This window comes from Schistocerca americana, chromosome 4 (genome assembly GCF_021461395.2).
Source record: "Schistocerca americana isolate TAMUIC-IGC-003095 chromosome 4, iqSchAmer2.1, whole genome shotgun sequence".
NCBI lineage: Eukaryota > Metazoa > Arthropoda > Insecta > Orthoptera > Acrididae > Schistocerca > Schistocerca americana.
In genome coordinates, this window is record NC_060122.1 from 465,019,858 (window position 1) to 465,046,502 (window position 26,645).

The following is a 26,645-nucleotide window of genomic DNA, read 5'->3' on the forward strand; positions in this document are numbered from 1 at the left end:
AAGTCAGCTGTGCCCTCTCACAGGAACCATCCCAACATTTACCTAAAGTGATTTAAGGAAATCGCGGAAAATTTAAATGAGGATGGCCAGGTGGGGATTTAAACCATTGTCCTCCCAAACGCGAGCCCAGTGTGCTAACCACTGTACCACCTCATCCTGCATGAGCATTTGTATAGCAAATTTCAATAGTAAATGGAAAAGTTGATCAGCTCGAATAAATTTTGTAGTAAGAATGATGAAAGAAATAAAACCAACCTTAATCGCTTTTGCTGCTGGCTGTAGTTGTCTACTTGGAGCAGCAATGGTTCTATTGCTATGTCAGGACAATGGGCTCTTTGTGCATAACCTTTTTCAGGTTTGTTTACATGACACAATGAAGTCATTGTTGAGTGGTCAGTGTGACAGATTGCCGTCCTACAGGCCCAGGTTTGATTTCCAGCTGGGTCGGGGATTTTCTCCGCTCAGGGACTGGGTGCTGTGTTGTCTTCATCATCATTTCATCTCCATCCAGCGTGCAGTCGTCCAATGTGGCATCAAATGTAATAAGACCTGCACCAAGATGGCCGGACCTGCCCCGTAAGGAGCCTCCTGGCCAATGACCCCAAACTCTCATTTCCATGACTCAATGAATACCTCCAGACCCTTTGGGAAACAATTTCCAGAGCAGAACAACACAACCGTAAAGTACCATTTATTTTAAAATTGTTCTCCTTTGCTACATGGTTCTCGACAAACGCCCAAATAAGCCCAATGGCGTTCAATTTTCAGTGTGCTACAGCCAACTACAGAAATTTAATTTCCTTGTCCACTGATTGTAATATACTTTCCAAAAGTTATTCCTGCTTCCTGAAGTGTGGTCACATGTATTCTAGTAGGCCGGGTTTAGTAAATTCCTCATATGATGAGGCATTAGATGGAAGCTCTACATTACTGCTGTCCATCCATTCAATAATAAAGTCTTTTCTCTATTTTGTAGATGGATTTAGTGACACTGGATGTATCATCATGTGATATGGAGCCTGATCTAAAATAATCACAGATCTGTTTGGTTATTTTTTGAGAATGGTCCTATACCACTCTTTGTAGTGTCTGGCATTCATTTCAGAATGTTAATCTGCACCTCCTTAAACATAAGCCAGCAGTTGCATGAAACCATCTTTGTTCCCAATGTGGCACATTATAATCCTTTATTCCAGGACCAGATGGTATTTGAGTTCCTTCTTTCCATCTGTTCCACTTCTGAACTCTTCCTCTGTGATAATTGTATACATTTTCTGATGCTTAAGGCATTTTTTGTTTCTGCCATCCACACTTTCTGGAATGATTTGTATTACACCAACTCTCATCAGTGTAATGAATAGTCCATCCAGTGTTGTGCATATGTCTTATTTCCTGCAGGAATTTCTCTCTTTTTTTCCCTGCTACTTGGTTATTTTCCAACACCACAGGTTTTTTGTTGACTTTTTTGTATCTGAAACCCAGTTTTTGAATACAGGGAATGCCACAGGGTTGTTTCACTCATACAGGAAAACCTTCCACTTCAATCTTCAACTTTTCCAACACTGCTTTTCCACATAGTAGTCGTGGATTTTTCTTCTTATGACTCCCTATGTAAACTTGTCCAATATAGAACTCTTTTTTGGTGATACAAGACATGAAGTTTCTCTTGAAATTCACTTCACTGAAATTTCATTAATATCAAGACACTCGTAAGCCCTCTTTAATGATTGTGATATGGAACTGCTCGCACCCTGTTCTTTATCGGCCTCAAAGTCAGCATATGAACTGATCACCATAGACTTTTCACAACTCTATAAATGAAGCATGGTTTCACACAAGCACAAGACAGCTAATTATTTTACAAACAATGTCTTACACGAATACACAACAATAAATGAGAGTCTGGGTGTTTCCCATCTGACGAGATGCCGTGATGTAAGCACTGCAGCAATGAACAATGAAGTGGAAAAACTGTTCAGAGATCTGGCAACATATTGCATACGAGCACGTGGTGCGTAGAAATGTAAAAGCAAATAAAGGCATGATATTAGCACTTTATGTAGATTAATGTGCATAAAAACATAACAGCAGTGTTAGGCAACAACACGGCTTGCATTCACACTTTTCATCTTGTTAATATTAATCAGCATTAGGCGAATTACAGCAATCCGTAATATTCATACACAAAATAAAAGTAGACATTTCAACAATTCCTGCATTGTTCATCGTGCAATGTGACCAGAATATGAGCTCGAAGTCAGAGGTCAATCATTATGAAATGGGATAATAGTACTGGTTTTTTTCCGAAATCTTGATTTTCATACATCTCATTCTCTTTTCTTGAAAGGCCTCTCTGATTTTCTTATAGGCAGTACCTACCTTTCCTCTAGTAATACATACTTCTACAGCCTTCTATTTTATAGCCATTTTGCTCTTTCCTCTAGTATCATTTTGGAGTATTTCCTTTGCCTGCTCCATTTTCTACATGTTTATATTTTCTTTTTTTGTCAATTAAATTCAGTATCTCATGAAGATTTCTGACAGGCCTTGCCTTGATAAGGTCCATTGTTCATGAGGGGGGGCCTCAATTTTTAGACATCTATGTTCTCTTTTTCTGTTTCATTTGCCAATATTTTATACTTTCTGATTTAATGATTATAATTCAATAATTTTCCTTTTTTAAATTCTCTGACCTATGATCCCAGTTAAGGAATCTAATATTCCACATTCCAACTTGTAGGGCACTATTTTTGTTTTTCTTAATGGTAACATCTTCCTTGGCATTACCCACTTGGAAATCCACAAGAATAGTTCATCCAAGAGGATGTCATCATCATTAAACTACACAGTATAACTGCAGCCCTTCAGGAAAAAGTTAATGGCTGTAGTTTCCCCTAGCTTTAAGTAGTTTGCAGTACTAACATAGTACGACCATAATGGATGATGGTACAAGGCTAGATCAGTCACACAAAGACACTATTGCCCCTACAACTACCAAAAGGGCTGCTGCTACTCTTCAGAAACCACATTAGTCTGACCTCTCCAAAGATGCCCCCTTGATTGGTTGCACCTACAACATGGCCATCTGAGTCACTGAGGTATCCAAGTCATCCCACCTCAACAAGGTTCATGGTTCACAGGGCTATTAAGCTTCATACACTGGAGTGCATAATGTAAATATGCAAGTAGTAAAAAGATTACTAAACTAAATCAATGCATTTTACTATTGACAATGTGGTGTAGCATACTTTTTATATTATTTGACACCACAGTAACAATGTTGTCATAATTTTATGATCAATGACTATGATCTGATGACCGAAACAGGTAGGTAATAAATGTTTATTTATCAGAAGCTCATGGTACTACTGAAGCGACGTTTTTAACAGTGCAAATGTATTGTTAAGTCTACAACTGAGGCATTTTGAAGTGGTGTTGTTTGTACACATTACTACTTATTTTCATTTCCTAATGTGTTGCAGCACTTCCCTGCATTTGTTACACATTCCTTCATTTTTCCAATCAGTAATGAAGTAACTGCACTTTCTTAAGCACTGAAGACACTGATGTGAAACATGAACCACGAAGTTAGCTTCTATCATTTAAAATTGAACAGAATGAAGGTAAAAGAAAAATGTATTTGCAGTATGCAACTAAATTTGTTAATTTTAAATACATTGTAAAATTTAGATTCAGTAACACAACTAAAGTTATCGCTATTACGCACTGATGAGACAAAAGTCATGGGATAGTTCTCAATATTGTCTTGAACCTCCCTTTGCCCAGTGTAGTGCAGCAACATGGCATGGACTCAACAAATCGCTGGAAGTCCCCTGCAGAAATATTGAGCCATACTGCCTCTATAGCCATCCATTATTGTGAAAGCGTTACCATTGCAGGAATTTGTGCATGAACTGACTCTCGACTGTGTCCATCAGTGTTTAATGGGACTGATTTCGGACGATCTGGATAGACAAATCATTCACTCGAATTTTCCAGAATATTCTTCAAAGTAATTATGAACAATTGTGGCCAAATGATGTGGCACAGTGCCATCCATAAAAATTCGATCATTGTTTGGGAACATGAAGTCCATGAATGGCTGCAAATAGTCTCCAAGTAGCCAAACATAACTATTTCCAGTCAATGATCAATTCAGTTCGACCAGAGGACCCAGTCCATTCCATGCAAAGACAGTTCACACCATTATGAAGCCACCATCAGCTTGACAGTGCTCTGTTGACAACTCTGTTCTCAGCTCTTACAAGCTCAAATTAGAACTCATCTGACCATTTCACAGTTTTACTATCATCTAGGATCCAACCAATATGGTCATGAGCCCAGGAGAGGCACTGCAGGCAATGTCATGCTGTTAGCAATGGCATTTGCATCAGTCATCTAATGCCATACCCCATTAATGACAAATTTCACTGCACTGTCATAACAGATAAGTCTGTTGTACAACCCACATTGATTTTTGTGGTTGTTTCGTGCAGTGTTACATGTCTGTTAGCACTGACAATTATACACAAACACTACTGCTCTCTGTCATTAAGTGATGGCAGTTGGACACTGCATTGTCCATGGTGAGAGGTAGTGCCTGAAATTTGCTGTACTCGGCACACTCTTGACACTGTGGATCTTGGAATATTGAATTCCGTAACTATTCCTGAAATTAAATGTCCCATGCATCTAGCTCCAACTACCATTCCTTGTTCAAAGTCTGTTAATTCCCACTGTGTAGTCACAATCACATTGGAAACCTTTTCACATGAAACACCTCAGTATAAATGACAGCTCCACCATCTGTATATATGCATAGTACCACCCCACAACTTTTGAAACCTCAGTATATTTCACACATCTGTGAGGTATTATTTTTTCTGTGAAACCAGGAGAAGTGCACATAGAACAGTTTGATTTTATTCACTTTTCAGATGAATGTTCTAACATTACACCAAAGAGGTGTAAAATGTTGCTCTTGTGGTATTCAGTTGAAAGACTGGTTTGATGCAGCTCTCCGTGTTACTCTATCCTGTGCAAGCCTCTACAACTCAGAGTAACTACTGCAACATACATAATTCTGCTTAGTGTATTCATCTCTTTGTCTCCCTCTATGATTTTACCCCCCCCCCCCCCCCAAATTCCCTCCAATACTAAATTGGAGATGCCTTGATGCCTCAGAACGGTGTCCTACCAACTGAGCCCCTCTTCAAGAAGTTGTGCCGCAATTTCCTCTTCTTCCCAATACTATTCAGTACCTCCTCATTAGTTACAAGATCTACCCACCTAATCTTCAGCATTCTTCTGTAGCATCACATTTCAAAAGCTTCTATACTATTCTTGCCTACTCTGTTTATTGTCCCTGTACGACTACCACATGTGGCTACACTCCACACAAATACTTTCAGAAAAGACTTCCGGACGCTTACATCTACACTCGACGTAAACAAATTTCTCTTATTCAGAAATGCATTCCTTGCCATCACCAGTCTAAATTTTATATCCTCTCTACTTCGACCATCATCAGTTATTTTGTTGCCCAAATAGCAAAACTCATCTACTACTGTAAGTTTCACATTTCCTAATCTAATTCCCTCAGCATCATGCGATTAAATTCAACTGCATTCCATTATCTTTGTTTTGCTTTTGTTGATGTTCATCTTGTATCCTCCTTTCAAGACACTGTCGATTCCTTTCAACTGTTCTTCCAAGCTCTTTGCTGTCTGATAGAATTACAATATCATCAGAAAATTTCAAGGTTTTTTTTTCTTCTTTCTGGATTTTAATTCCTACTCTAAATTTTTCTTTTCTTTCCTTTACTGCTTGCTCAATATACAGATTGAATAACATCAGGAGTAGCCTACAACCCTGTCTCATTCCCTTCTCAACCACTGCTTCCCGTTTGTGCCCACTCAACTCTTATAACTGCCATCTGGTTTCTATGCAAATTGTAAATAGCCTTTCGCTCCCTGTATTTTACCGCTGTCAACTTCAGAAGTTGAAAGAGTATTCCAGTTAACATTGTCAAAAGCTTCCTCTATGTCTACAAACGCTATAAACATAGGTTTGCCTTTCCTTAACATATCTTCTAAGGTAAGTCATACAGTCATTATTGTCTCGCGTGTTCCTACATTTCTACGGAATCCAAACTGATCTTTCCTGAGATCAGCTTCCAGTAGTTTTTCCATTCATCTGTAAAGAATTCTTGCTAGTATTTTGCAACCGTGAGTCATTAAACTAATAGTTCGGTAATTTTCACACCTGCCAGGACCCGCTTTCTCTGGAATTATTACATTCCTTTTGAAGTTTGAGGGTATTTTGCCTGCCTCATACATCTTGCTCACCAGATGGAGGAGTTTTGTCATGAATGGCTCTCCCAAGGTTATCAGTAGTTTTAACGGAATGTTGCCTAATCCTGTGGTATTGTTTCGACTGAGGTCTTTCAGTGCTCTGTCAAATTCTTCACACACTATCATATCTCCCATCTCATCTTCATCTATGTCTTCTTCCAGTTCCATAATATTGCCATCAAGCACATCGCCCTTGTCTAGACCTTCTATACACTCCTTCCACCTTTCTGCTTTACCTTCCTTGCTTAGGACTGATTTTCCATCTGAGCTATTGATATTCATACAGGTGTTCTCTCTGCCTCCAAAGGTCTCCCAGTATCTTTCCCTTTTTAGATTTTCTAATCTACCTGCCCGATTAAGGGATCTGACATTCCATGCTCCAATCTGTAGAATGCCTGTTTTGTTTCTCTTGATAACGACGTCCTCCTGAGTAGTCCCCACCCAGATTTCTGAATGGGGGACTATTTTACCTCTGATAATTTTATCCAAGAGGACGTCATCATCATTTAACCATACAGTAAAGCTGCATACCCTTGGGAAAAATTATGGCTGTAGTTTCCACTTGCTTTCAGACATTCACTGTACCAGCAAAGTGATGCTGTTTTGATTAATGTTAAAAGGCCAGTTCGATCAACAATCCACACTGTTGCCCCTGAAACTACTGAAAAGGCTGCTGCCCCTCTTCAGGAACCACATGTTTGTCTGCCCTCTCAACAGATATCTCTCCGTTGTGGTTGCACCTACGGTACGGCTATTTGTATCGCTGAGGCATGGAAGGCTCCCCACCAATGGCAAGGTCCATACTTCGTGGGGGGTGGGGAGAGGTGTAAAATAAGCAGAAATAATTTATGCAGTGGAGAAATATGAAGGCAACTCACAATTTCAGGCAGTACTGCATAATCAAAAAATAAAGGAACTGCCAGCTAAAACATTCACGACTTTTTACTGTCAGGGATAGAATTCAGTGTTGGTCTGAAGTTAGTTGACACAATAGACAATGAACTTTCAGAGCTTTCAGTGATTCTGCAGCATTTGTACATGAGAGGACTTATTTAAATAACTTTCTAAAGTTCAAAGTCAAACAATGACGTTATGTAATGAATACTTTTCAGAAACATTTCATTTAATGGTGAAAATGAGTGTCAAAGGTAAAATGTTTTCTTTGTGAGATACCACAGCACACAGGGTGCTCAGAAACAAAACTGATGTGTCTGAAGTAATTTGACACATTACAACATTTCCACATTATGGGAGGTACTACTCTAGGAGCCCTGATGGGAAATATTACATACAATCTGTATGTTGAATGGTACATTGATAAAATTAAATAAAAAATAAGTACCACCACAATGCCATCACATGTACCTATAAAATTTTTGTAGTCATTCAGAGCAAAGAATGGTAACATGTTTATCTGAGTAAAACTAGAGGGGATCTAGGTGTATCACAATTGGCTACTTGTCTAGTAAAACATCTGGAAACGAATGCTACAGATCAAGAAAGGCATATTTTGTATTTATATTGATGTGAAGGAAAAATTAAAAATCTTATAATGCGTTTTCTCCTTAAGTATGTCAACACCTCAGGTAATAATATGCAAATTACTGGTAATAGATTTCTTGAATCTATACAGTCCTGTCTTCTTAATGATATCACACCAATCTTCATTTACTTGATATATGTTATGTATATCTTTCTAGTCTGTATTTCACAACTAATTCTTAAGATACTCATTTTTTTTTAATTTATAGTCTTTGATATTGTCCATGTATTATCATTTTAATTAGGTCAAGCACAATGATACAGAACATGCTTATAATGATCTGGAAGACCACTAACTAAAGGATTTGCAATATGGTTTTGAAACATGGTTGTGTTATAAGTAGTAGTGCTCTTTGCTCTTGTAATTTTGTTTACAAATTGTACAAAAGAAGTAATGTTAGTTATGAAACAATACAATAATTTAATATCTTAATATTACTTCAGTCTCTTTTGGAGTTAATAAACTTCATGAAGTATTAAGTGGATTTGTGAACAGTTCTAATTCAACACACAAAGCTTTGTATGTTAGGGCGTGATTACATGAATTCCTACTTCTTTAGAGCAATTTATATCCTTCTCAGCCTAGATGTCTTTTAAGGAGACAGTATAATTATAATTTACAATTCCAAGTACAGTGCTAAGTTTGATTTCTTTTATTTTACAATAGGCCTATTTCAGCTGAACTGCCATTATCAGGTTATCTATAAGCAAATGGCACATAATTTTGGTGCATTATTTCTGATTTTAAAGGTAATTATTAAATGGATTTCACTATTACACATCTTTACATCTTTAGAGAAAGATACACTGCAAAATCTAAGGAAATTCCTGTTTTTGGAGAGCTGTTCTGAACCACAACTACTCAACCACTGCCCCCAGCACAACTCGTGGGCATTAGTTGCAGTTGGGCCCTAATCAAACTCATCTTGCTTGACTGCATTGGGATGTGATAATTAGAAGGTGGAAAGGTGATCTGAAGGGTCACCTAAGCTCCCGCCTTTATCTGCAGTGTTTCTCAAAGTGCAATATAGCTCTTCTCCACACTGTTTTAGACAGATCATGCTAAGCTATAGCCATTTACAGCAGAACTGATGAAATAATTCACATGTGTAAGCATGTGGTACGTGGTCACATCGAGATAAGTTGTAGGGCTGAGCGTTGCTGATACGTGATGCAATATCTTTTGGTAGTCACGAAAAATGGAAGTCTGGATCAATCCTTCAGTACCCTCGAGACAGAAGTACTGGAAATTTATAGTTTCTCCATGTCAACTTCAGCTCTGATAGCTCGCAAAACCACCATACCGTCAGCTACTTACAAGAGACTCCCACCTTTTGGAACCACACAGTAAACTTTCTTTGGCAAACAGTAAACTCTTTTCAATCTTCTTCATGCTCATACTTAAGATGCTACTTGATTAAACCACTTTATACTACATAAAGCTGTATGAAATTGTCTAGCACCACATAGCCACAAAGTTGATACATAAGTTGGATACATGGTCATCACTCTGTGTTCAGTCAGGGCATTAATCCTTTCCTGGAGGTTGAAGAGTATAATGCATTGATCAGCTACTCTCTCCTCTCTAACACAAGAACGATACATTTGAAAACCAAAACAAAAACTCACTGTTCCTGATTAATGACAGCCATTCTCATTAATGAGAATACTAGTATTTGTTTGTTGAAGTTGTATTACTTTAGTATTTCGTTTTCTATTGTCACATAGTGCACCACTGTTACCAAATAATAAAATAGACCATTTACCATTTGTATGGAGACCACTATACACAAATATTGCAAGGTGTGACAACACAGGGTAGCTGTGTGTATAAAAGTATGTGTGGTGCAAGAGTATGCATCAAGCCTTCAGACCCCTAAAGCACAAATCCACCATTCAAATACCAGGCAGGACACACATCATCCTTTCATAATTTATATTCTGGAACCTCGTGACAGTCAGACACAGCTGGAGAAAATGAGGTAAGTACTTTTGTACGTTTCTGATGTTAAGATTTTTATAGCTTTCATTGAGTATTAAATGAATCTGAATCTACTTAAAAAGTAGATAAATTCAGTAGCAGAATTGGCAGCTATCAGTTTCCAGCATCCAACTTGACCTCCATGACTTTAGTTGTGTGTGTTATTTGTAGTTTTCCTAAAAACAAAACAGCAGAAAGGGGTAAAAGTACGCAGCTGTAATAGGGTAGAAGTTCGCAGTGTGCACTTTTACCCCATCAGTAAACTATTTGTGTAATTTTATCCCATCAAGAAACTATTTGTGAACCCTGGTACTCTGTACTTTGACTAGTATAGCCCATTCTAGCTTATTCAAGCATATTTTGTTCATGTTTACTTTTTTGCTGAGAAAAAAAAGAAAAAGACCTATCAGTCATAGGGTCCTTGTTGAAAAACAACTTACTGACAGAGACTTCACCCCTGAGTTCATGAAAAGAAATAAATTCCCCCTCAGAATGGCCCTCAAAACCAGCAGGGCATAAATTAAGGGGTTTCACACGACTTAATTAAACAAACATTTTGACAATCTGGAAGCAGCCTTCAAAAAATATGGGGTTCTTCCCAATCATATTTACAACATGGACAAGACACGCATTCAAACTGTCCCTAACAAGCTTCCTAAACATGTTGTTCCAATAGGGAAGAGTGAAGTGGTGAAATCAGAGGGTGCATGGCAGCGACAGTCACTGCTGTCTGTTCCATGTCGTGTGACATCGTGTCCCACCGTTCTTCATTTTTGCACAGAAGTGACACAATCCCTTCATGATAAATTAAAGTCCAGCAGGATGTGATGTGGCTATATCTGATAAAGGATAGATGAGGCAATAAAATTTATTACATGGCTTAATTATTTCAAAAAGTCTACAAATCCTACAGTCAACCTACCAATTTCATTAATTCTGGATAACCATGTCTCCCACACAAGCCTAGAGGCTATTTTGTTTGCCAAAGATAGCCACATACACATACTAAGTTTGCCACCTCATAGCAGCCATAAGACATGGCCATCTGATCACAGCTTTTTCATGCCTTTCAAGGCATTTTATGACATGGCAGTACATTCATGGGATGTGTGTCATCCTGGGCAGGTCTTCAGCTTGTGTAACATAGCTGAACTGGTGAAAGTGGCATTTGAAAAGGCAGCTGCTGTTGAAATTGCTGCTGCAGGTTTAAGAGGCAAAGGATTTTTCCTCTCAATCAAAACAAATTTTCAGATGTCGATTTTGCACCACAACAAGTGACTGATCAACATTTTGACAATGGCTCTTATGAGTTCGCTGCTCGACACTTCACAGTCATTGGTGGAAATAAAGAGGTTGAATCACCAAGGACCAAGGAAATCATTGTAGAAGACAAGGAGAATATTGGCAGGATTCATGAGGAGCAAGTTCCACAGTCTACTACTTCTGAAACAGGACTTTCAACGGTTACACCCATCACACGTCAGTCACCTATTCAACTTTCTTCATCAAACTCTCTACATTATAATTGCCGTACTAGCTTCTCTCCCAGCACACCCCCCTTTTCCGCCAATCCTACATCCACTGTACACTTGGTATCACCAGAGGAAATAAAATTCCACTTCCAAAAGTTCAAATGAAACAGAAACATAGGTGTCCATCAGAGTGGTTCACTTTGAGCCCTCATAAAGCAATCTGGGAGGTGGAATCTGCTGAAAAGAAGATGTTAGATGACGAGAAGAAAAAGAAAGTCATTACTAGACGTAGTGGAAAGAAAACATTTTCTACTGTAAAAATCCTTCAAAGAAGCAAAGTTTTCTCTCATTTTAGTCAGAATCAGAGACAAAGATGTGTCTGCATAACAATATTCTGGCTTGGACATGGATTTTTCAAAGACAGAGCTGATGTAGAAGAAAATTCTGTTATAAGGACAAAAGAATTCAGAGCTGTAAAAGTCCAAGGACAAACAAAAACTTCATTCCGCCTTTATCCGATGAAAGTACTTCAGTCACAGTTATGATGAAGCTTTTTACAAGTGTCTCCCACAAACATCAAGATTTCAAGAAACAGATCATGAAAGTTTTGTAAAAAATAAAGACATTTGTAAAAAAAATTACCACTGTCAATTTGCATATGCTCTGGGAGATTTGCAAATACAATTACCTTTACGTACAATCTGCCCGGCTTACAAATTTACTGAAATTGTTGTTCAAATGCAAGTTTGGATAGGCAACCTCAAATCTTTCCAGTTCCCCCATTTCTACATCATCATGTTAAAAGTATCTTAATTGTTAAATGGCTCTTTTCTGTTACTTTCCACTGTTCTACAAGAGCAGTATGTATTTTGTTTCACAGTCTATTTTCGTAATGTCAGTATTCAAAGTTAGGTGCAGTAGCTCTCGCTAGTCAAGTAGTTTGAATTTTGAAATTGCAATGCATAACATGCTGTTCTTAATTATAATAATGTTCATGTGATTTTTTTTAAAGAAAATAAAGAGTTCCTAATTTGTTTCTCTATGTATTTATTTGCAACACTTTTTATTTTTTGTAGTTGGGTGTAGAAGTCACATTGCACACCCTTACCACAGGCTTACGTACCTTTACCCCACCGCATGGAGTAAGAGTAGGCATAGTTTTTTTCTGTTTTTGAAAACTTTTATTACTCCTCTAATAATTGTTGGATGGCACTGAAACTTTTATGCAATATTTCCAAGATGTCAAACTAGATGTTGCAGGTGTAATTAATATAATATTGTTGCACGTTTCTCTTAAATATTTAGTAAAACCAACCATGCTTTTACTCCCACATACCCTATGCACTATGGATGTCCAAAAAATATTAAAGGGTGTACTAGTTTGTGAACGTTATACATCAAAGTCAAAATTTTAAAATACATTACATCCACATTAAAGAGCAGAGTGTAGGGAGATAAATGAAGCAACATAAATAACTTTAATACCATAGTCCATTTTTATTGGCTTTTTGTTCTTGCTGTTTTTAAAAATGGGGATATTTTAGACCAACTATGAAATTACAAACACAAACCAAAGCTCTAACTCAACATGGTCATGGGTTTAAAAACTATTTACAAGCACAAACCATCACAGCCTTGAGTACATAAAAAGATGTGCTTCTGCTGAAGATAGCTCCTTATTCTGACCTTCAAATTTAACTAAAACAAGTTACTGGTCCAAGCTAATAAAACTAAATGTAATCAGTGCTTTTGCTATTCCAAAGGAAAAAGAGGAAACAGTCATACAGCTTTACCAGGTGTACACAAAAGAATATTAGAATTACAAGTATTTTTCATGGCTAAGAATGCAATTGAATGTCTCTGCAAACAAGAAATTATGCTAGAGCAGTTGTGGAAATTATGACTGATTAGACTGACGTGGCTGTTATACCACTCCACTGTGTAGCAGCACAACTTGATAAGTTGGTGATGTGTGCACAGACACCTTTTCACCTGCTTCAGTTTGCGAAATCACATTTAGTGGTTACGGTCTAGCAACCATTTACATTTACAAGAATTAAGTGATCATCCAGTTGAAAACAAATTACAGGCAACTTTGAGGCAAAACTGACTTATTTTTTAAAATTATAACACACATTTCTTATCACAAATTTAGATTCTACAGGGTAAAACAAATACCTTTTCATTCAGAACACATTTAAAAACACTGAAATTTTAAAAGCTTACATGGAGATTAATGCAAGCACATTTGTGCACTGTGTAGCATCATTTAAATGAACAATAATGAAATGTTTCCAAGCTGGTGGTCAAAATTCTGAGCATTTGACTGAATGGTGAGAAGTAAGAGGAGTGACAGGAAATAAGCACCTCAAAAGTGAGAGACATAGACATGCAGTAGGATAAGAACTCTAATGGAAATAGAAAACTGCACCATTTAGTATTTGTATCTGGGTTAGGTTAAAAATCTGTCCTTCATGGTGAAGCAGGTTGGTAGATTGGTGTGTTATTAAGAAATGAATGACTGCACCTCTTTTCAGGCAACACAGTGTTTAGGATGAGGCTTGCTACACCACCAGTGTTTATGTGACTACTGGGATAAGTACTGATTTTCTGGGATATCTTCATCTTTCCACATGTGAGATAGAGAAAAGGTTCGAATTTACTAGTATTTGAAGCACAGATAGAGTGTAACTAATGTGTATAAATACTGGTGTCAGAGAACACAAATATCTTCTGATCTCCATGCTTGGATGCAGGATCCATATCATTCTGGTCTCATAGAGTGCTTACTTTTAGATTATATTCTTCCATGGAGCACTTAATGTATAGGTTCTGAGATGAGAGTTCACTACTGCACAGTGTTTCATGGAAACCCTCTTTGTCAAGCTGTATCCTTGAATTAAGATGTACCGTTAAGCCCAAGTTCTCTTTCTAGTGGTTTGAAAAAATTATAGCTTGTAGCTGTCATCACATTTCAAATCGGAAGTTGGAAAAGCCCATGTCTACGTAAAAACCATCATCTGCTGTCACACAACATAGTCTTCATCAGCAACTTCCCCACGATGTGAGATCTTAGGACATTCAGCCCATGGTATCTGCATATTGAACAGCTGAGAAAATATTTAAGACAACAATTTGTGTTTTATTTGTCACTGATCTTATTCCAGAATGAACACAGCAGTATACAATTCAATAAATCTACATAAATTTAGTTTTTGCTGGATTCAAAACCAATTATCAAGTATCAAAGAAAAGAAATTAAATGAACCCTATATACGTAGAAAGCATGATTTTAATTTTAAATCTGCCTGAAAAGGAAGGAATAAATACAGTTAATGCCTGTTTCTCACCAATGCCAGCATCACATACGAGGAAACAGATACTGTCATCCTATGACCCAATTTGATACAAACAGCTGTATTTGTGGACAACATTTTTCAAAATATTTCAGCATCTAGAGCTGTCTTTGTCACTCACGTACAAAGATAAAAGCATAACACAACCATGTGTGTCACAAGCAAGAATCAAACATTTTTCACGTATTTTGACCAACAGGCATCAAACCACATGACAGATGCAACAAACATAGATGTCACACCAGACTAGATCGGACAAAAAATTTACTTTTACTTTTGCTGATTACTGTCTAGATACAGGACACGGCATGAACAACAGAGACAATTCTCTCGCCTGCCTCCACCTATTGGGAATAATGACATACACCACTTTATTACATGTTTGAGTATTTTTGGGATTGTGTCACTACACTCCCTAGGCTTATGAGATGAATAGATGTTACCCCATGTGATTTCTTTTAGCTGGATTATGTGAAAGATCTTTTTTTAGTGTCTTCCCTTTCACAGAGTTCCTCTGACTTAAGAGGCAGGATTTCTTGCAAACTGTTGCAGATTGGAGAATAGGAAATACTGTTTTGTCTCAAACGGTTCTTGTGCACAGAAACTGGTAATGAATTGGAGTAAATCTTTCACTTTCTAAAACTGCAATGTTTTTTGGGATACACTTGGTTCATTTACATTATGTTTCAATGAGAAAGAAAAAAGAACAGATCAAAGAGAGAGAGAGAGAGAGAGAGAGAAAGAGAGAGAGAGAGAGAGAGAGATTTCAGCATAGTTAACTGTACCGTTTCCACTGCAGCGAGTCCTCACTCAATCATTTCAAAATATGAAGAACAGGTTTTTTTTTTATCTCACATCATGATACTTATTCATCGATGATGAATGCAACCTTAGTATCATATAAGTATTTACATAAATTGTAGCACAACAATTCTTGAGACTAGTTTCATTACCAGGTACAAGTAACAGAACTCCAACATCACATGTGCACACTCTCTTTACAAATTTCAAAAATCACATCTTGGCTCTATAACATTTGTGCAGCAGAACCATTAAGCACAGAGAAAAGTAGCAATCTCTTGCATCAAAATAAGTTGTCACTTTCAAAAATGTCTCTCAGAGAGGCTGTGAAAATATTTAAGTAGCACTGAAGAAGTGCTACAGCAGACAACATCAGGATGACAGGTCACCAGGACGATTAGTAATAAGTGGCAATGAAACAGAGGTTTTCATGGTCGGTGGTGGAGACCGCACTGTAGGTAGTTCAATATCAGACTTTGCAAGGGCTTCTTCCTTCTTTTTCAAAAACCGCCCACCAGTGTAACCTGAAGAAGAAGGAAAAAAGTTTGTATTATACTGTTTTGTATAGCTACACACTACTACAATATTGACACTAAATTCAACAAATTTCTGTCAGACTTGCATTCTTTTTCTAATGTTCAACACTTTCTCGATGTCACCCATCACAATAATCTGTCAATACAATTACATATATATCATACTATGGAACAAGCCCACAGTTTAAAACATTATCAGGTACAACCAAGACTTCTGAGTGCTGTTGACTAAAGAAGCTGAGGGAAGTTGGTCAATGTATGTAAATATTCAACACAAGGGGGGAAAAAAATTACTGACACATACACATACCTCATGTTTCATAAAAGGTGTGGAGGGAAAGAAGAGTTATGCCAAGGTGAATTACTGTAAATCTCTGTTTCTTCTTGTGTGAGCACGGAAAATGAATTCTGGTCACTACTTGCAAGACTTCGGCATTTTCCAGTAGCAACTGACTTCATTGAATCATTAAATGGTTGAAATCGTGTATTTTTGTAAAGCTGAGACCACACCACAACAATGTTGAAGATCTTTGTTGTGGGGCTGCCCTGATTCAATGCCTCATATCTGTTCAGGGACAAGGCCACAGCAAAGAGTCTTGTCGACATTATATAGGGCAGCTTTGCTCAAAATCGCTTGGGAACTAGCCTACACACATCTGTCTGTTTCGCTTTTACTTACAGAAAAACTACAGATTTTGGTTTCAGCACACAGTGGAAGTATATTTTGTAATTACAAGAAATTCTTCAGCATTTTCTGATTGCTGTAGCTGATGCCAACTACAATTTCATATGTTTGGATGTGGGGTGTTAAGGAAGAATTTCAATGACATAGTATTTAAATATACAGTGTTACATGAAAAATAAATAATGGAACACTGAGTTTGCCTCAGCCCACCCCACTGCCAGGGAGAGAAAACTCCGTGCCATTCAAATTTGTAGCAGATGATGCATTCCATCTGTTACACACTGACAGAATATTCAATTATCACCTAAGTCGTGCATGCCGCATTATTGAAAATATTTTTGGGACATGGCTCACAAAATTTTGGATGCTACTGAAACCTATTGCACTACATCCCAGTAAAGTGGAAAATGTGATTATTGCAAGTGCCTATTTTTTTTCCTCTGATGTCATTCAAAAATAACTTGCACTCCACATGGGATTTTTGACAAGGAAGATTCTGATGGCAACTTTATACATGTACGTGGAGAATACAACTAAAAAAAATCAAAACTTCTACGGCTACAAAGTGTACCAAGGAGTCTCTAAATGAAGTGCAGGGAATCAAAAATGAATTTAGAGATTGCTTTGTATCATCTGAAGGTTCATTGCATTACCAAGATGAAATTATTTGAAAACTATATATATAAGTTATATTTTCCTAATCCTCCTCCTGTATTTGTAAAAAATTAAAATGTGATTTGCAGTTCACTGTTGTTGTTGTGGTCTTCAGTCCTGAGACTGGTTTGATGCAGCCCTCCTAGCTACTATATCCTGTGCAAGCTTCTTCATCTCCCAGTAGCTACTGCAATCTACATCCTTCTGAATCTGCTTACTGTATTCATCTGTTGGTCTCCCTCTACGATTTTTACCATCCACGCTGCCCTCCGATACTAAATTGGTGATCCCTTGATGCCTCAGAACATGTCCTACCAACCGGTCCCTTATTCTCGTCAAGTTGTGCCACAAACTCCTCTTCTCCCCAATTCTATTCAATACCTCCTCATTAGTTATGTGATCTACCCATCTAATCTTCAGCATTCTTCTGTAGCATCACATTTCGAAAGCTTCTATTCTCTGCCTGTCCAAACTATTTATTGTCCATGTTTCACTTCCATAGATGGCTACACTCCACACAAATACTTTCAGAAACGACTTCCTGACACTTATATCTATACTCGATGTTAACAAATTTCTCTTCTTCAGAAAGGCTTTCCTTGCCATTGCCAGTCTACCTTTTATAGCCTCTCTACTTCGACCACCATCAGTTATTTTGCTCCCCAAATAGCATAACTCCTTTACCAATTTAAGTGTCTCATTTCCTAATCCAATTCCCTCAGCATCACCCGACTTAAATCAAGTACATTCCATTATCCTCGTTTTGCTTTTGTTGATGTTCATCTTATATCCTCCTTTCAAGACACTGTCCATTCCGTTCAACTGCTCTTCCAAGTCCTTTGCTGTCTCTGACAGAATTACAATGTCATCGGCGAACCTCAAAGTTTTTATTTCTTCTCCATGGATTTTAATACCTACTCCGAATTTTTCTTTTGTTTCCTTTACTGCTTGCTCAATATACAGATTGAATAACATTGGGGAGAGGTTACAACCCTGTCTCACACCCATCCCAACCACTGCTTCCCTTTCATGTGTCTCGACTCATAACTGCCATCTGGTTTCTGTACAAATTGTAAATAGCCTTTCGCTCCCTGTATTTTACCCCTGCCCCCTTTGGAATTTGAAAGAGAGTATTCCAGTCAACATTGTCAAAATCTTTCTCAAAGTCTACAAATGCTAGAAACATAGGTTTGCTTTTCCTTAATCTATTTACTAAGATGAGTTGTAGGGTCAGTACTGCCTCACGTGTTCCAATATTTCTACGGAATCCAAACTGATCTTCCCCGAGGTCGGCTTCTATCAGTTTTTCCATTTGTCTGTAAATAATTCGCGTTTAGTATTTTGGAGCCGTGACTTATTAAACTAACAGTTATGTAATTTTCACATCTGTCAACACCTGCTTTCTTTGGGATTGGAATTATTAAAGTCTTGAAGTCTGAGGGTATTTTGCCTGTCTCGTACATCTTGCTCACCGGATGGTAGTGTTATGTCAGGACTGGCTGTCAGTAGTTCTAATGGAATGTTGTCTACTCCCGGGGACTTGTTTCGACTTAGGTCCTTCACTGCTCTGTCAAACTCTTCACGCAGTATCGTATCTCCCATTTCATATTCATCTACATCCTCTTCCATTTCCATAACGTTGTCCTCAAGTACATTGCCCTTGCATAGACCCTCTATATACTCCTTCCATCTGTCTGTTTTCCCCAGTTCTAAACTGGGTTTCCATCTGAGCTCTTGATATTCATACAAGTGGTTCTCTTTTCTCCAAAGGTCTCTTTAAGTTTCCTGTAGGCAGTATCTATATTACCCCTAGTGAGATAAGCCTCCACATCCTTACATTTGTCCTCTAGCCATCCCTGCTCAGCCATTTTGCACTTCCTGTCGATCTCAATTTTGAGACGTTTGTATTCCTTTTTGCCTGCTTCATTTACTGCATTTTTATATTTCTCCTTGCATCAATTAAATTCAATATTTCTTCTGTTACCCAAGGATTTCTACTAGCCCTCATCTTTTTACCTACTTGATCCTCTGCTGCCTCCACTACTTCATCCCTCAAAGCTAACCATTCTTCTTCTACTGTATTTCTTTCCCCCATTCCTGTCAATTGTTCCCTTATGCTCTGACTGAAACTCTGTACAACCTCTGGTTTAGTCAGTTTATCCAGGTCCCATCTCCTTAAATTCCTCCCTTTTGCAGTTTCTTCAGTTTTAATCTACAGTTCATAACCAATAGATTGTGGTCAGAGTCCACATCTGCCCCTGGAAATGTCTTAAAATTTAAAACCTGGTTCCTAAATCTCTGTATTACCATTATATAATCTATCTGATACCTTCTATTATCTCCAGGCTTCTTCCATGTATACAACCTTCTTTCATGATTCTTGAACCAAGTGTTAGCTATGGTTAAGTTATGCTCTGTGCAAAATTCTATCAGGAGGCTTCCTCTTTCATTTCTTATCCCCAATCCATATTCACCTACTATGTTTCCTTCTCTTCCTTTTCCTACTATCAAATTCCAGTCACCCATGACTATTAAATTTTCGTCTCTCTTCACTATCTGAATAATTTCTTTTACCTCATCATACATTTCATCAATTACTTCGTCACCTGCAGAGCTAGTTGGCATATAAACCTGTACTACTGTAGTAGGCGTGGGCTTCGTGTCTATTTTGGCCACAATAATGCGTTCACTATGCTGTTTGTAGTAGCGTACCCGCACCCATATTTTTTTATTCTATATTAAACCTACTCCTGCATTACCCCTATTTGATTTTGTATTTATAACCCTGTATTCACCTGACCAGAACTCTTGTTCCTCCTGCCACCAAAGTTCACTAATTCCCACAATATCTAACTTTAACCTATCCATTTCCCTTTTTGAATTTTCTAACCTACCTGCCCGATTAAGGGATCTGACATTCCATGCTCCGACCCGTAGAACGCCAGTTTTCTTTCTTCATCATTTAACCATACAGTAAAGCCGCATGCCCTGGGGAACAATTACGGCTGTAGTTTCCCCTTGCTTTCACCGTTCACAGTACCAGCACAGCAAGGCCGTTTTGGTTACTGTTACAAGACCATATCAGTCAATCATCCAGACTGTTGCCCCTGCAACTACTGAAAAGGCTGCTGCCCCTCTTCAGGAACCACGCATTTGTCTGGCCTCTCAACAGATACCCCTCCGTTGTGGTTGCACCTACGGTACGGCCATCTGTATCGCTGAGGCACGCAAGCCTCCCCACCAATGGCAAGGTCCACGGTTCGTAGGGGGGTGCAGTTCATAAAAAGGTAAGGGATTACAAAATGAATGATTTTGTTGCTGTTCATAACAATTATTAATTTTGTAACCCCTTACCTTATATTCTTCTACATCACTGTTACAAAATCCTCTTAAATAGCTGGCATGTAGGAAAAACACAGAGGTTCATATCTGAACCATAAATATTTTTCTGGAGAAGTCCCACTTTCCTCTAATTTCTTGTGTTTTTGCCAAAAGTGGCTTTTCAAAGTGTGAATTAAATTTTAATGCCTGTCCTCACTTATCACACTTTCTGTATTCAATATGTATGATGACCCACATGCAGCTGCTCATCTGAAGATCTTCAATCAGTTACAAAATAGTTTCAGTAGACTACATAGTGGAAAATATAAACTATAACAATGCTAAATGATAACAATAACACTGATGACTATGTGCTAGACTGAGCCAAACTGACCCCGAACACGTCCACACTGGCAACGCTGCACAACATTTTTTCAGAGAATCCCATTTCAATGACATTCAAATCTTGTATCAGTTTAGACCCGCAATACACATGGTAGCATGGTGCAGGTCTGAATCACAGCAGTGCCAATTCAGACTTGATTCGACCACGAAACAAAGATGCACAACATTGAGTCCCGATGTGGATTAAGCATAAGAGATAACCTTTCTTCTTAACTTAATTCTTTCATTTTATCTGCAGTTATCATACAATTACGATGGGGTGCTGTTTAGTAAGTACGTATGGCAAACTATTTCAGGGCCATGTCTATTGCAAACAGCCAAGTCTCACAAACAACATATTTATCTTTGCACAAAAATTTTACAGTGAAGGCAAACTAGTATGACTGCAACTTTTCATAAGTTTGGGAAGCAGTAAGACATTGAACTAGCATTCAGGAGGACAGTACCTCAAATCTTCATCCAGCAATCCAGAGTTAGGTTTTCCATGGTATCCATAAATCACATGAAACGTGTTGAGAAGAGTTCCTTTGAAAAAGGACATGGCAAAATTCTTACTCCAATCCAAGCTTGCACTATGTTTCAAATGACCTCATCGTTGATGGGATGTTGAACCCAAATCTTTATTTCTTTTATTGGTTGTAGTAATTCATCTTATTGTGAGCACTGTAGCAAATAATATTAATGCAGGGAATGTCAACCATAGTCATAACTTTCCAATTCTCAACAAGTTAAGACTGCTTACTGCATGAGTACTCTCACATGGACTTGCATTCAGTAAAACATTGAGCTCCCTACTGAGACATCCAAATACACTGTTACATTGCATAACACAACTGAAGGATCACTTTTTTGAAATCTCATAACTGTTTCCTATTGCAACACCGGCATTCGAAATTTGGCTGAAAGGTGCCTACAAGCACCCTCTACAATGGTGCAAAAGAGTGGCATACAGCGATGTCACCCTCAAGCTCAGCAGGTGTTGACACATGCGGAAAAAGGTCAGAGCTCGGAGTTCATGTGAGATGTAAGTCGGGTTAATGATGTCACACTGGTACCGAATTTCACCACAATTCTAGTCTAAACTATTTAAAGAAAATAATGCTGAAGGAGGAATTGGTGGGCGGCGGGGTGTCCAAACTGTAATGAAACCAGAGAATTATTTGTGATGCAGAAAAGATATTTGGGGGGAGGGGGTCATGGCTCTGATAGTTTGCCAAACAATTTTATTGCTACAAAGTAATTTTCTGAAAAAAATAATGAACTCAACAGAACACGACCGTCTAGAAACACACTCTGCAATGGGAATTTGGAACTGCTTTGGGATTCTACTTAAAAGTTTTTGTAACCGAGTTGTAAGTGATGTAAACAGGTCACGAGAATATTGTTCAAATTTGTTCGCAAATCTAATTCAGTAAAAAATTGGTTTTGTCACAGTACATTTTGCCACATAGACAATGTATTCCCAAAATTTCATTACTCTATATTAATTTTTTTTTGGTGATGCGATTTTTCCCTAACAATGTAGTTTCAACCAAGTAATAAAATGTGTAGAATGTAGAGAGCTAATCTCAAGCTTTGGTGCTAAAATGAGTAAGTTAATGAACACATTTACTTGGTTGAAACTACATTGATGGGAAATAATCACAACAAAAAAAAAAAAAAAAAAAAAAAAAAAAAATGTAAAGTAATGAAATTTCAGGAATACATTTGTCTAGGTAACATATTTAAGTCATTAACACTACACTTGGTTGGTCAATACAAGGACAGTTAATGCTGTTTGCGGATGACACTAGAGTTGTTGTCTGACTATGTCCCACACATGTGCGTAATTGGAGACAGATATGATGATTGAGCAGACCAAGGCAACATGTTGACACTCTGTAGAGCTTGCTGGGTCACAACAGTGCCATGTGGGCGGGTGTTATCTTATTGGAAAACACCCCCTGGAATACTGTTCATGAATGGCAGCACAACAGGTCTAATCACCACATGGGCATCCAAATTTACAGTCAGGGTGTGTGGAATAATCACCATGTTCGATTATTTTGTTTGCAAGGGAGATCTGTCTTGCTTTTTCTGGCCTTCCTGATAGTCCGTAACTTAATGTAAATAATGATACATTTATCCTACAAAAGACATTGACTATATGATTATAATGCTACATCAATACTCATATTACCACTTATTGTGAAATTTATTAAATGAAATGAAAAAATGTCCATCTTGAAATAAATTATGTCAATCTCGAAATGAATAATTAACGCATCAACATGTAACGAAGAGTCTCTGTGGAAGTTTTCCTCTTTTTATATCACACCAACCCTTGCTGGTTCCAATGTGAACAGATGAAAGAAACAAAACGCAAAATCAACTTGTATAAAACAGTCTTACTACACTTACAAAGTTATACAAAGCAAAAAGAGATATTATTATTGATCAGTACTATTGTGGAAGCAATAGTAATGTAAGTCTACACTAAGTGCAGTAGGACTGATTTATGATTTAATTTATATGCACATACAGCTAATGATACACCTGAAACTACTTATATAACAAGGAAAACCATCAATTTTTGACAAAATAAGATGTCTATTTGATTACCTTACCTGAAACTATTTGTATTGTAAGTGTCTAACCACACCAAAAAGTGATAAGAGGAACCTGTTGTCAAAGAGAGACAGAACCTGTGCTAACTGATACTGATGAATCTAATGTAATGCCATCAAAGGAACATTATACAACAAAAATGCCATCAAAGGAACATTATACTATCAAACCAGTCTTGAATAATCTGAGGTGTTTGCAGTTACTGAAAATACACCTTGATACTTATGACATTTATTTGAATGAATGACCGTTCTGAAGATTATTTTATAATAATAAAACTACTCACATTCCATGAAGAGTAACTACAACTCAAATATTTCCTAGTTGAAAAAATAGCTATTGTAATTTTAAAAACATGATTTTCCTGGAAATGTGTTGTGTGTGGAAGGCGTTGCTATGTCATGTACATGACATTTATATAATAAACGAATACTTCATACATTTTGAAGTGATTTACCTATGCTATTACACATGAATGCTATTAGATGAATTAGCAAAATATCAGAACTGATTTAAATCAGTAAAACATTTGGTTAGCACTTTATCTAATAAACTTTGCCTCCACATACTCAACATAAATCCCCAATACTAGAACAAAACACATATATGATAGCGTTTTGCCATTTATCTGTGCTAGATAATAATATAATCACCTAAAACATTTCAAATTTAATTGTATGGTATTCATAACTGTAAGCCTAAATCATGCACCAATCATCGGAAAATTTATACATTTTCTGTAGTTGTGTTACGACTGAACTCTTAGTAATGGAGCATGTCATTCAAGAGCAAGGCAAAGGATATGAATGGAACTGAGGAGAAGTGAGATACCTTATGATGACACTTCATATATGTGAGTTTCATTCAGCCTGTGAATTGATGGATTGGAGAAAGGACATGCTTCAGCATTCGTGAAAAATAAATAATCATGAATAATCTATGTCATGATATGTATATATGTTAAAACTCTTCTTTATACAAGATATCTTGTATTACAGGCACTTCGATCATTTTGTATAACGCAACTCCTATTCTAAGGTATGCATACTGAGCCAAAGTCTCACCGATAATTCTTATGTTGTGTGATACTTTGGAAAGGGAGGGGGGTTATGACAATAAGTAAGTATTTGATACTAGGTCATGAAGTTACGTAAATGAAAGAGCTTGTATTCTAACATTATTGGATTGAAAATAAGTCAACCTGAGATGTATCAAGATCAATTAAGATGAAATATAATTAATTTATAAAGATATCAAACAACAAACTAAAAATATGTCAAAGTCAATGTCAACAAAAGTCCAATTTACCACTCAAAAATTCATGGCAGTAATTATAGTGCAGCCAATTGTAAAGTCACAGGAACAAAAACCAATCTGTATTTATAAAACTACAAATGAAAATAATTAAACCTAGTTACGAATACATATTACACATAATTTGGTCATGTTGTTGTTGTTGTTGTTGTTGTGGTCTTCAGTCCTGAGACTGGTTTGATGCAGCTCTCAATGCTACCCTATCCTGTGCAAGTTTCTTCATCTCCCAGTACCTACGGCAACCTACATCCTTTTGAATCTGCTTAGTGTCTTCATCTCTTGGTCTCCCCCTTACGATTTTTACCCTCCATGCTGCACTCCAATGCTAAATTTGTGATCCCTTGGTGCCTCAGAACATGTCCTACCAACCGGTCCCTTCTTCTCTTCAAGGTGTGCCACAAACTCCTCTTATCCCCAATTCTATTCAATACTTCCTCATTAGTTATGTGATCTACCCATCTAATCTTCAGCATTCTTCTGTAGCATCACATTTCGAAAGCTTCTATTCTCTGCCCGTCCAAACTATTTATTGTCCATGTTTCACTTCCATAGATGGCTACACTCCACACAAATACTTTCAGAAACGACTTCCTGACACTTAAATCTATACTCGATGTTAACAAATTTCTCTTCTTCAGAAACGCTTTCCTTGCCATTGCCAGTCTATATTTTATATCTTCTCTACTTCGACCATCATCAGTTATTTTGCTCCCCAAATAGCAAAACTCCTTTACTACTTTAAGTGTCTCATTTCCTAATCTAATTCCCTCAGCATCACCCGACTTAATTCGACTACATTCCATTATCCTCATTTTGCTTTTGTTGATGTTCATCTTATATCCTCCTTTCAAGACACTGTCCATTATGTTCAACTGCTCTTCCAAGTCCTTTGCTGTCTCTGACAGAATTACAATGTCATCGGCGAACCTCAAAGTTTTTATTTCTTCTCCATGGATTTTAATACCTACTCCGAATTTTTCGTTTGTTTCCTTTACTGCTTGCTCAATATACAGATTGAATAACATTGGGGAGAGGTTACAACCCTGCCTCACTCCCTTCCCAACCGCTGCTTCCCTTTCATGCCCCTCGACTCTTATAACTGCCATCTGGTTACTGTACAAATTGTAAATAGCCTATCGCTCCCTGTATTTTACCCCTGCCACATTTATAATTTGAAAGAGAGTATTTCAGTCAACATTGTCAAAAGCTGCCTCTAAGTCTACAAATGCTAGAAACGTAGGTTTGCCTTTCCTTAATCTTTCTTCTAAGATAAGTCGTAAGGTCAGTATTGCCTCACGTGTTCCAATATTTCTACGGAATCCAAACTGATCTTCCCCGAGGTCAGCTTCTACCAGCTTTTCCATTCGTCTGTAAAGAATTCGCGTTAGTATTTTGCAGCTGTAACTTATTAAACTGATAGTTCGGTAATTTTCACATTTGTCAACACCTGCTTTCTTTGGGATTGGAATTATTATAATCTTCTTGAAGTCTGAGGATAATTCGCCTGTTCTCATACATCTTGCTCACCAGATGGTACAGTTTTGTCAGGACTGGCTCTCCCAAGGCCGTCAGTATTTCTAATGGAATGTTGTCTACTCCCGGGGCCTTGTTTCGGCTC

At 37.5% G+C, this 26,645-nt stretch overlaps 1 protein-coding gene across 1 annotated transcript in view; it reads right to left on the reverse strand.

Annotated features, from left to right (window-relative positions):
- Positions 1-14,884: 14,884 nt before the first annotated feature.
- Positions 14,885-26,645, reverse strand: part of LOC124612992 (syntaxin-17) — a 38,175-nt gene continuing 26,414 nt past the window's right edge. Inside the window, exon 5 of the mRNA XM_047141537.1 lies at positions 14,885-16,029. Within this exon, the coding sequence (XP_046997493.1) occupies positions 15,878-16,029 (152 nt within the window). The 3' untranslated portion in view covers positions 14,885-15,877. The remainder of the gene's footprint in view (positions 16,030-26,645) is intronic.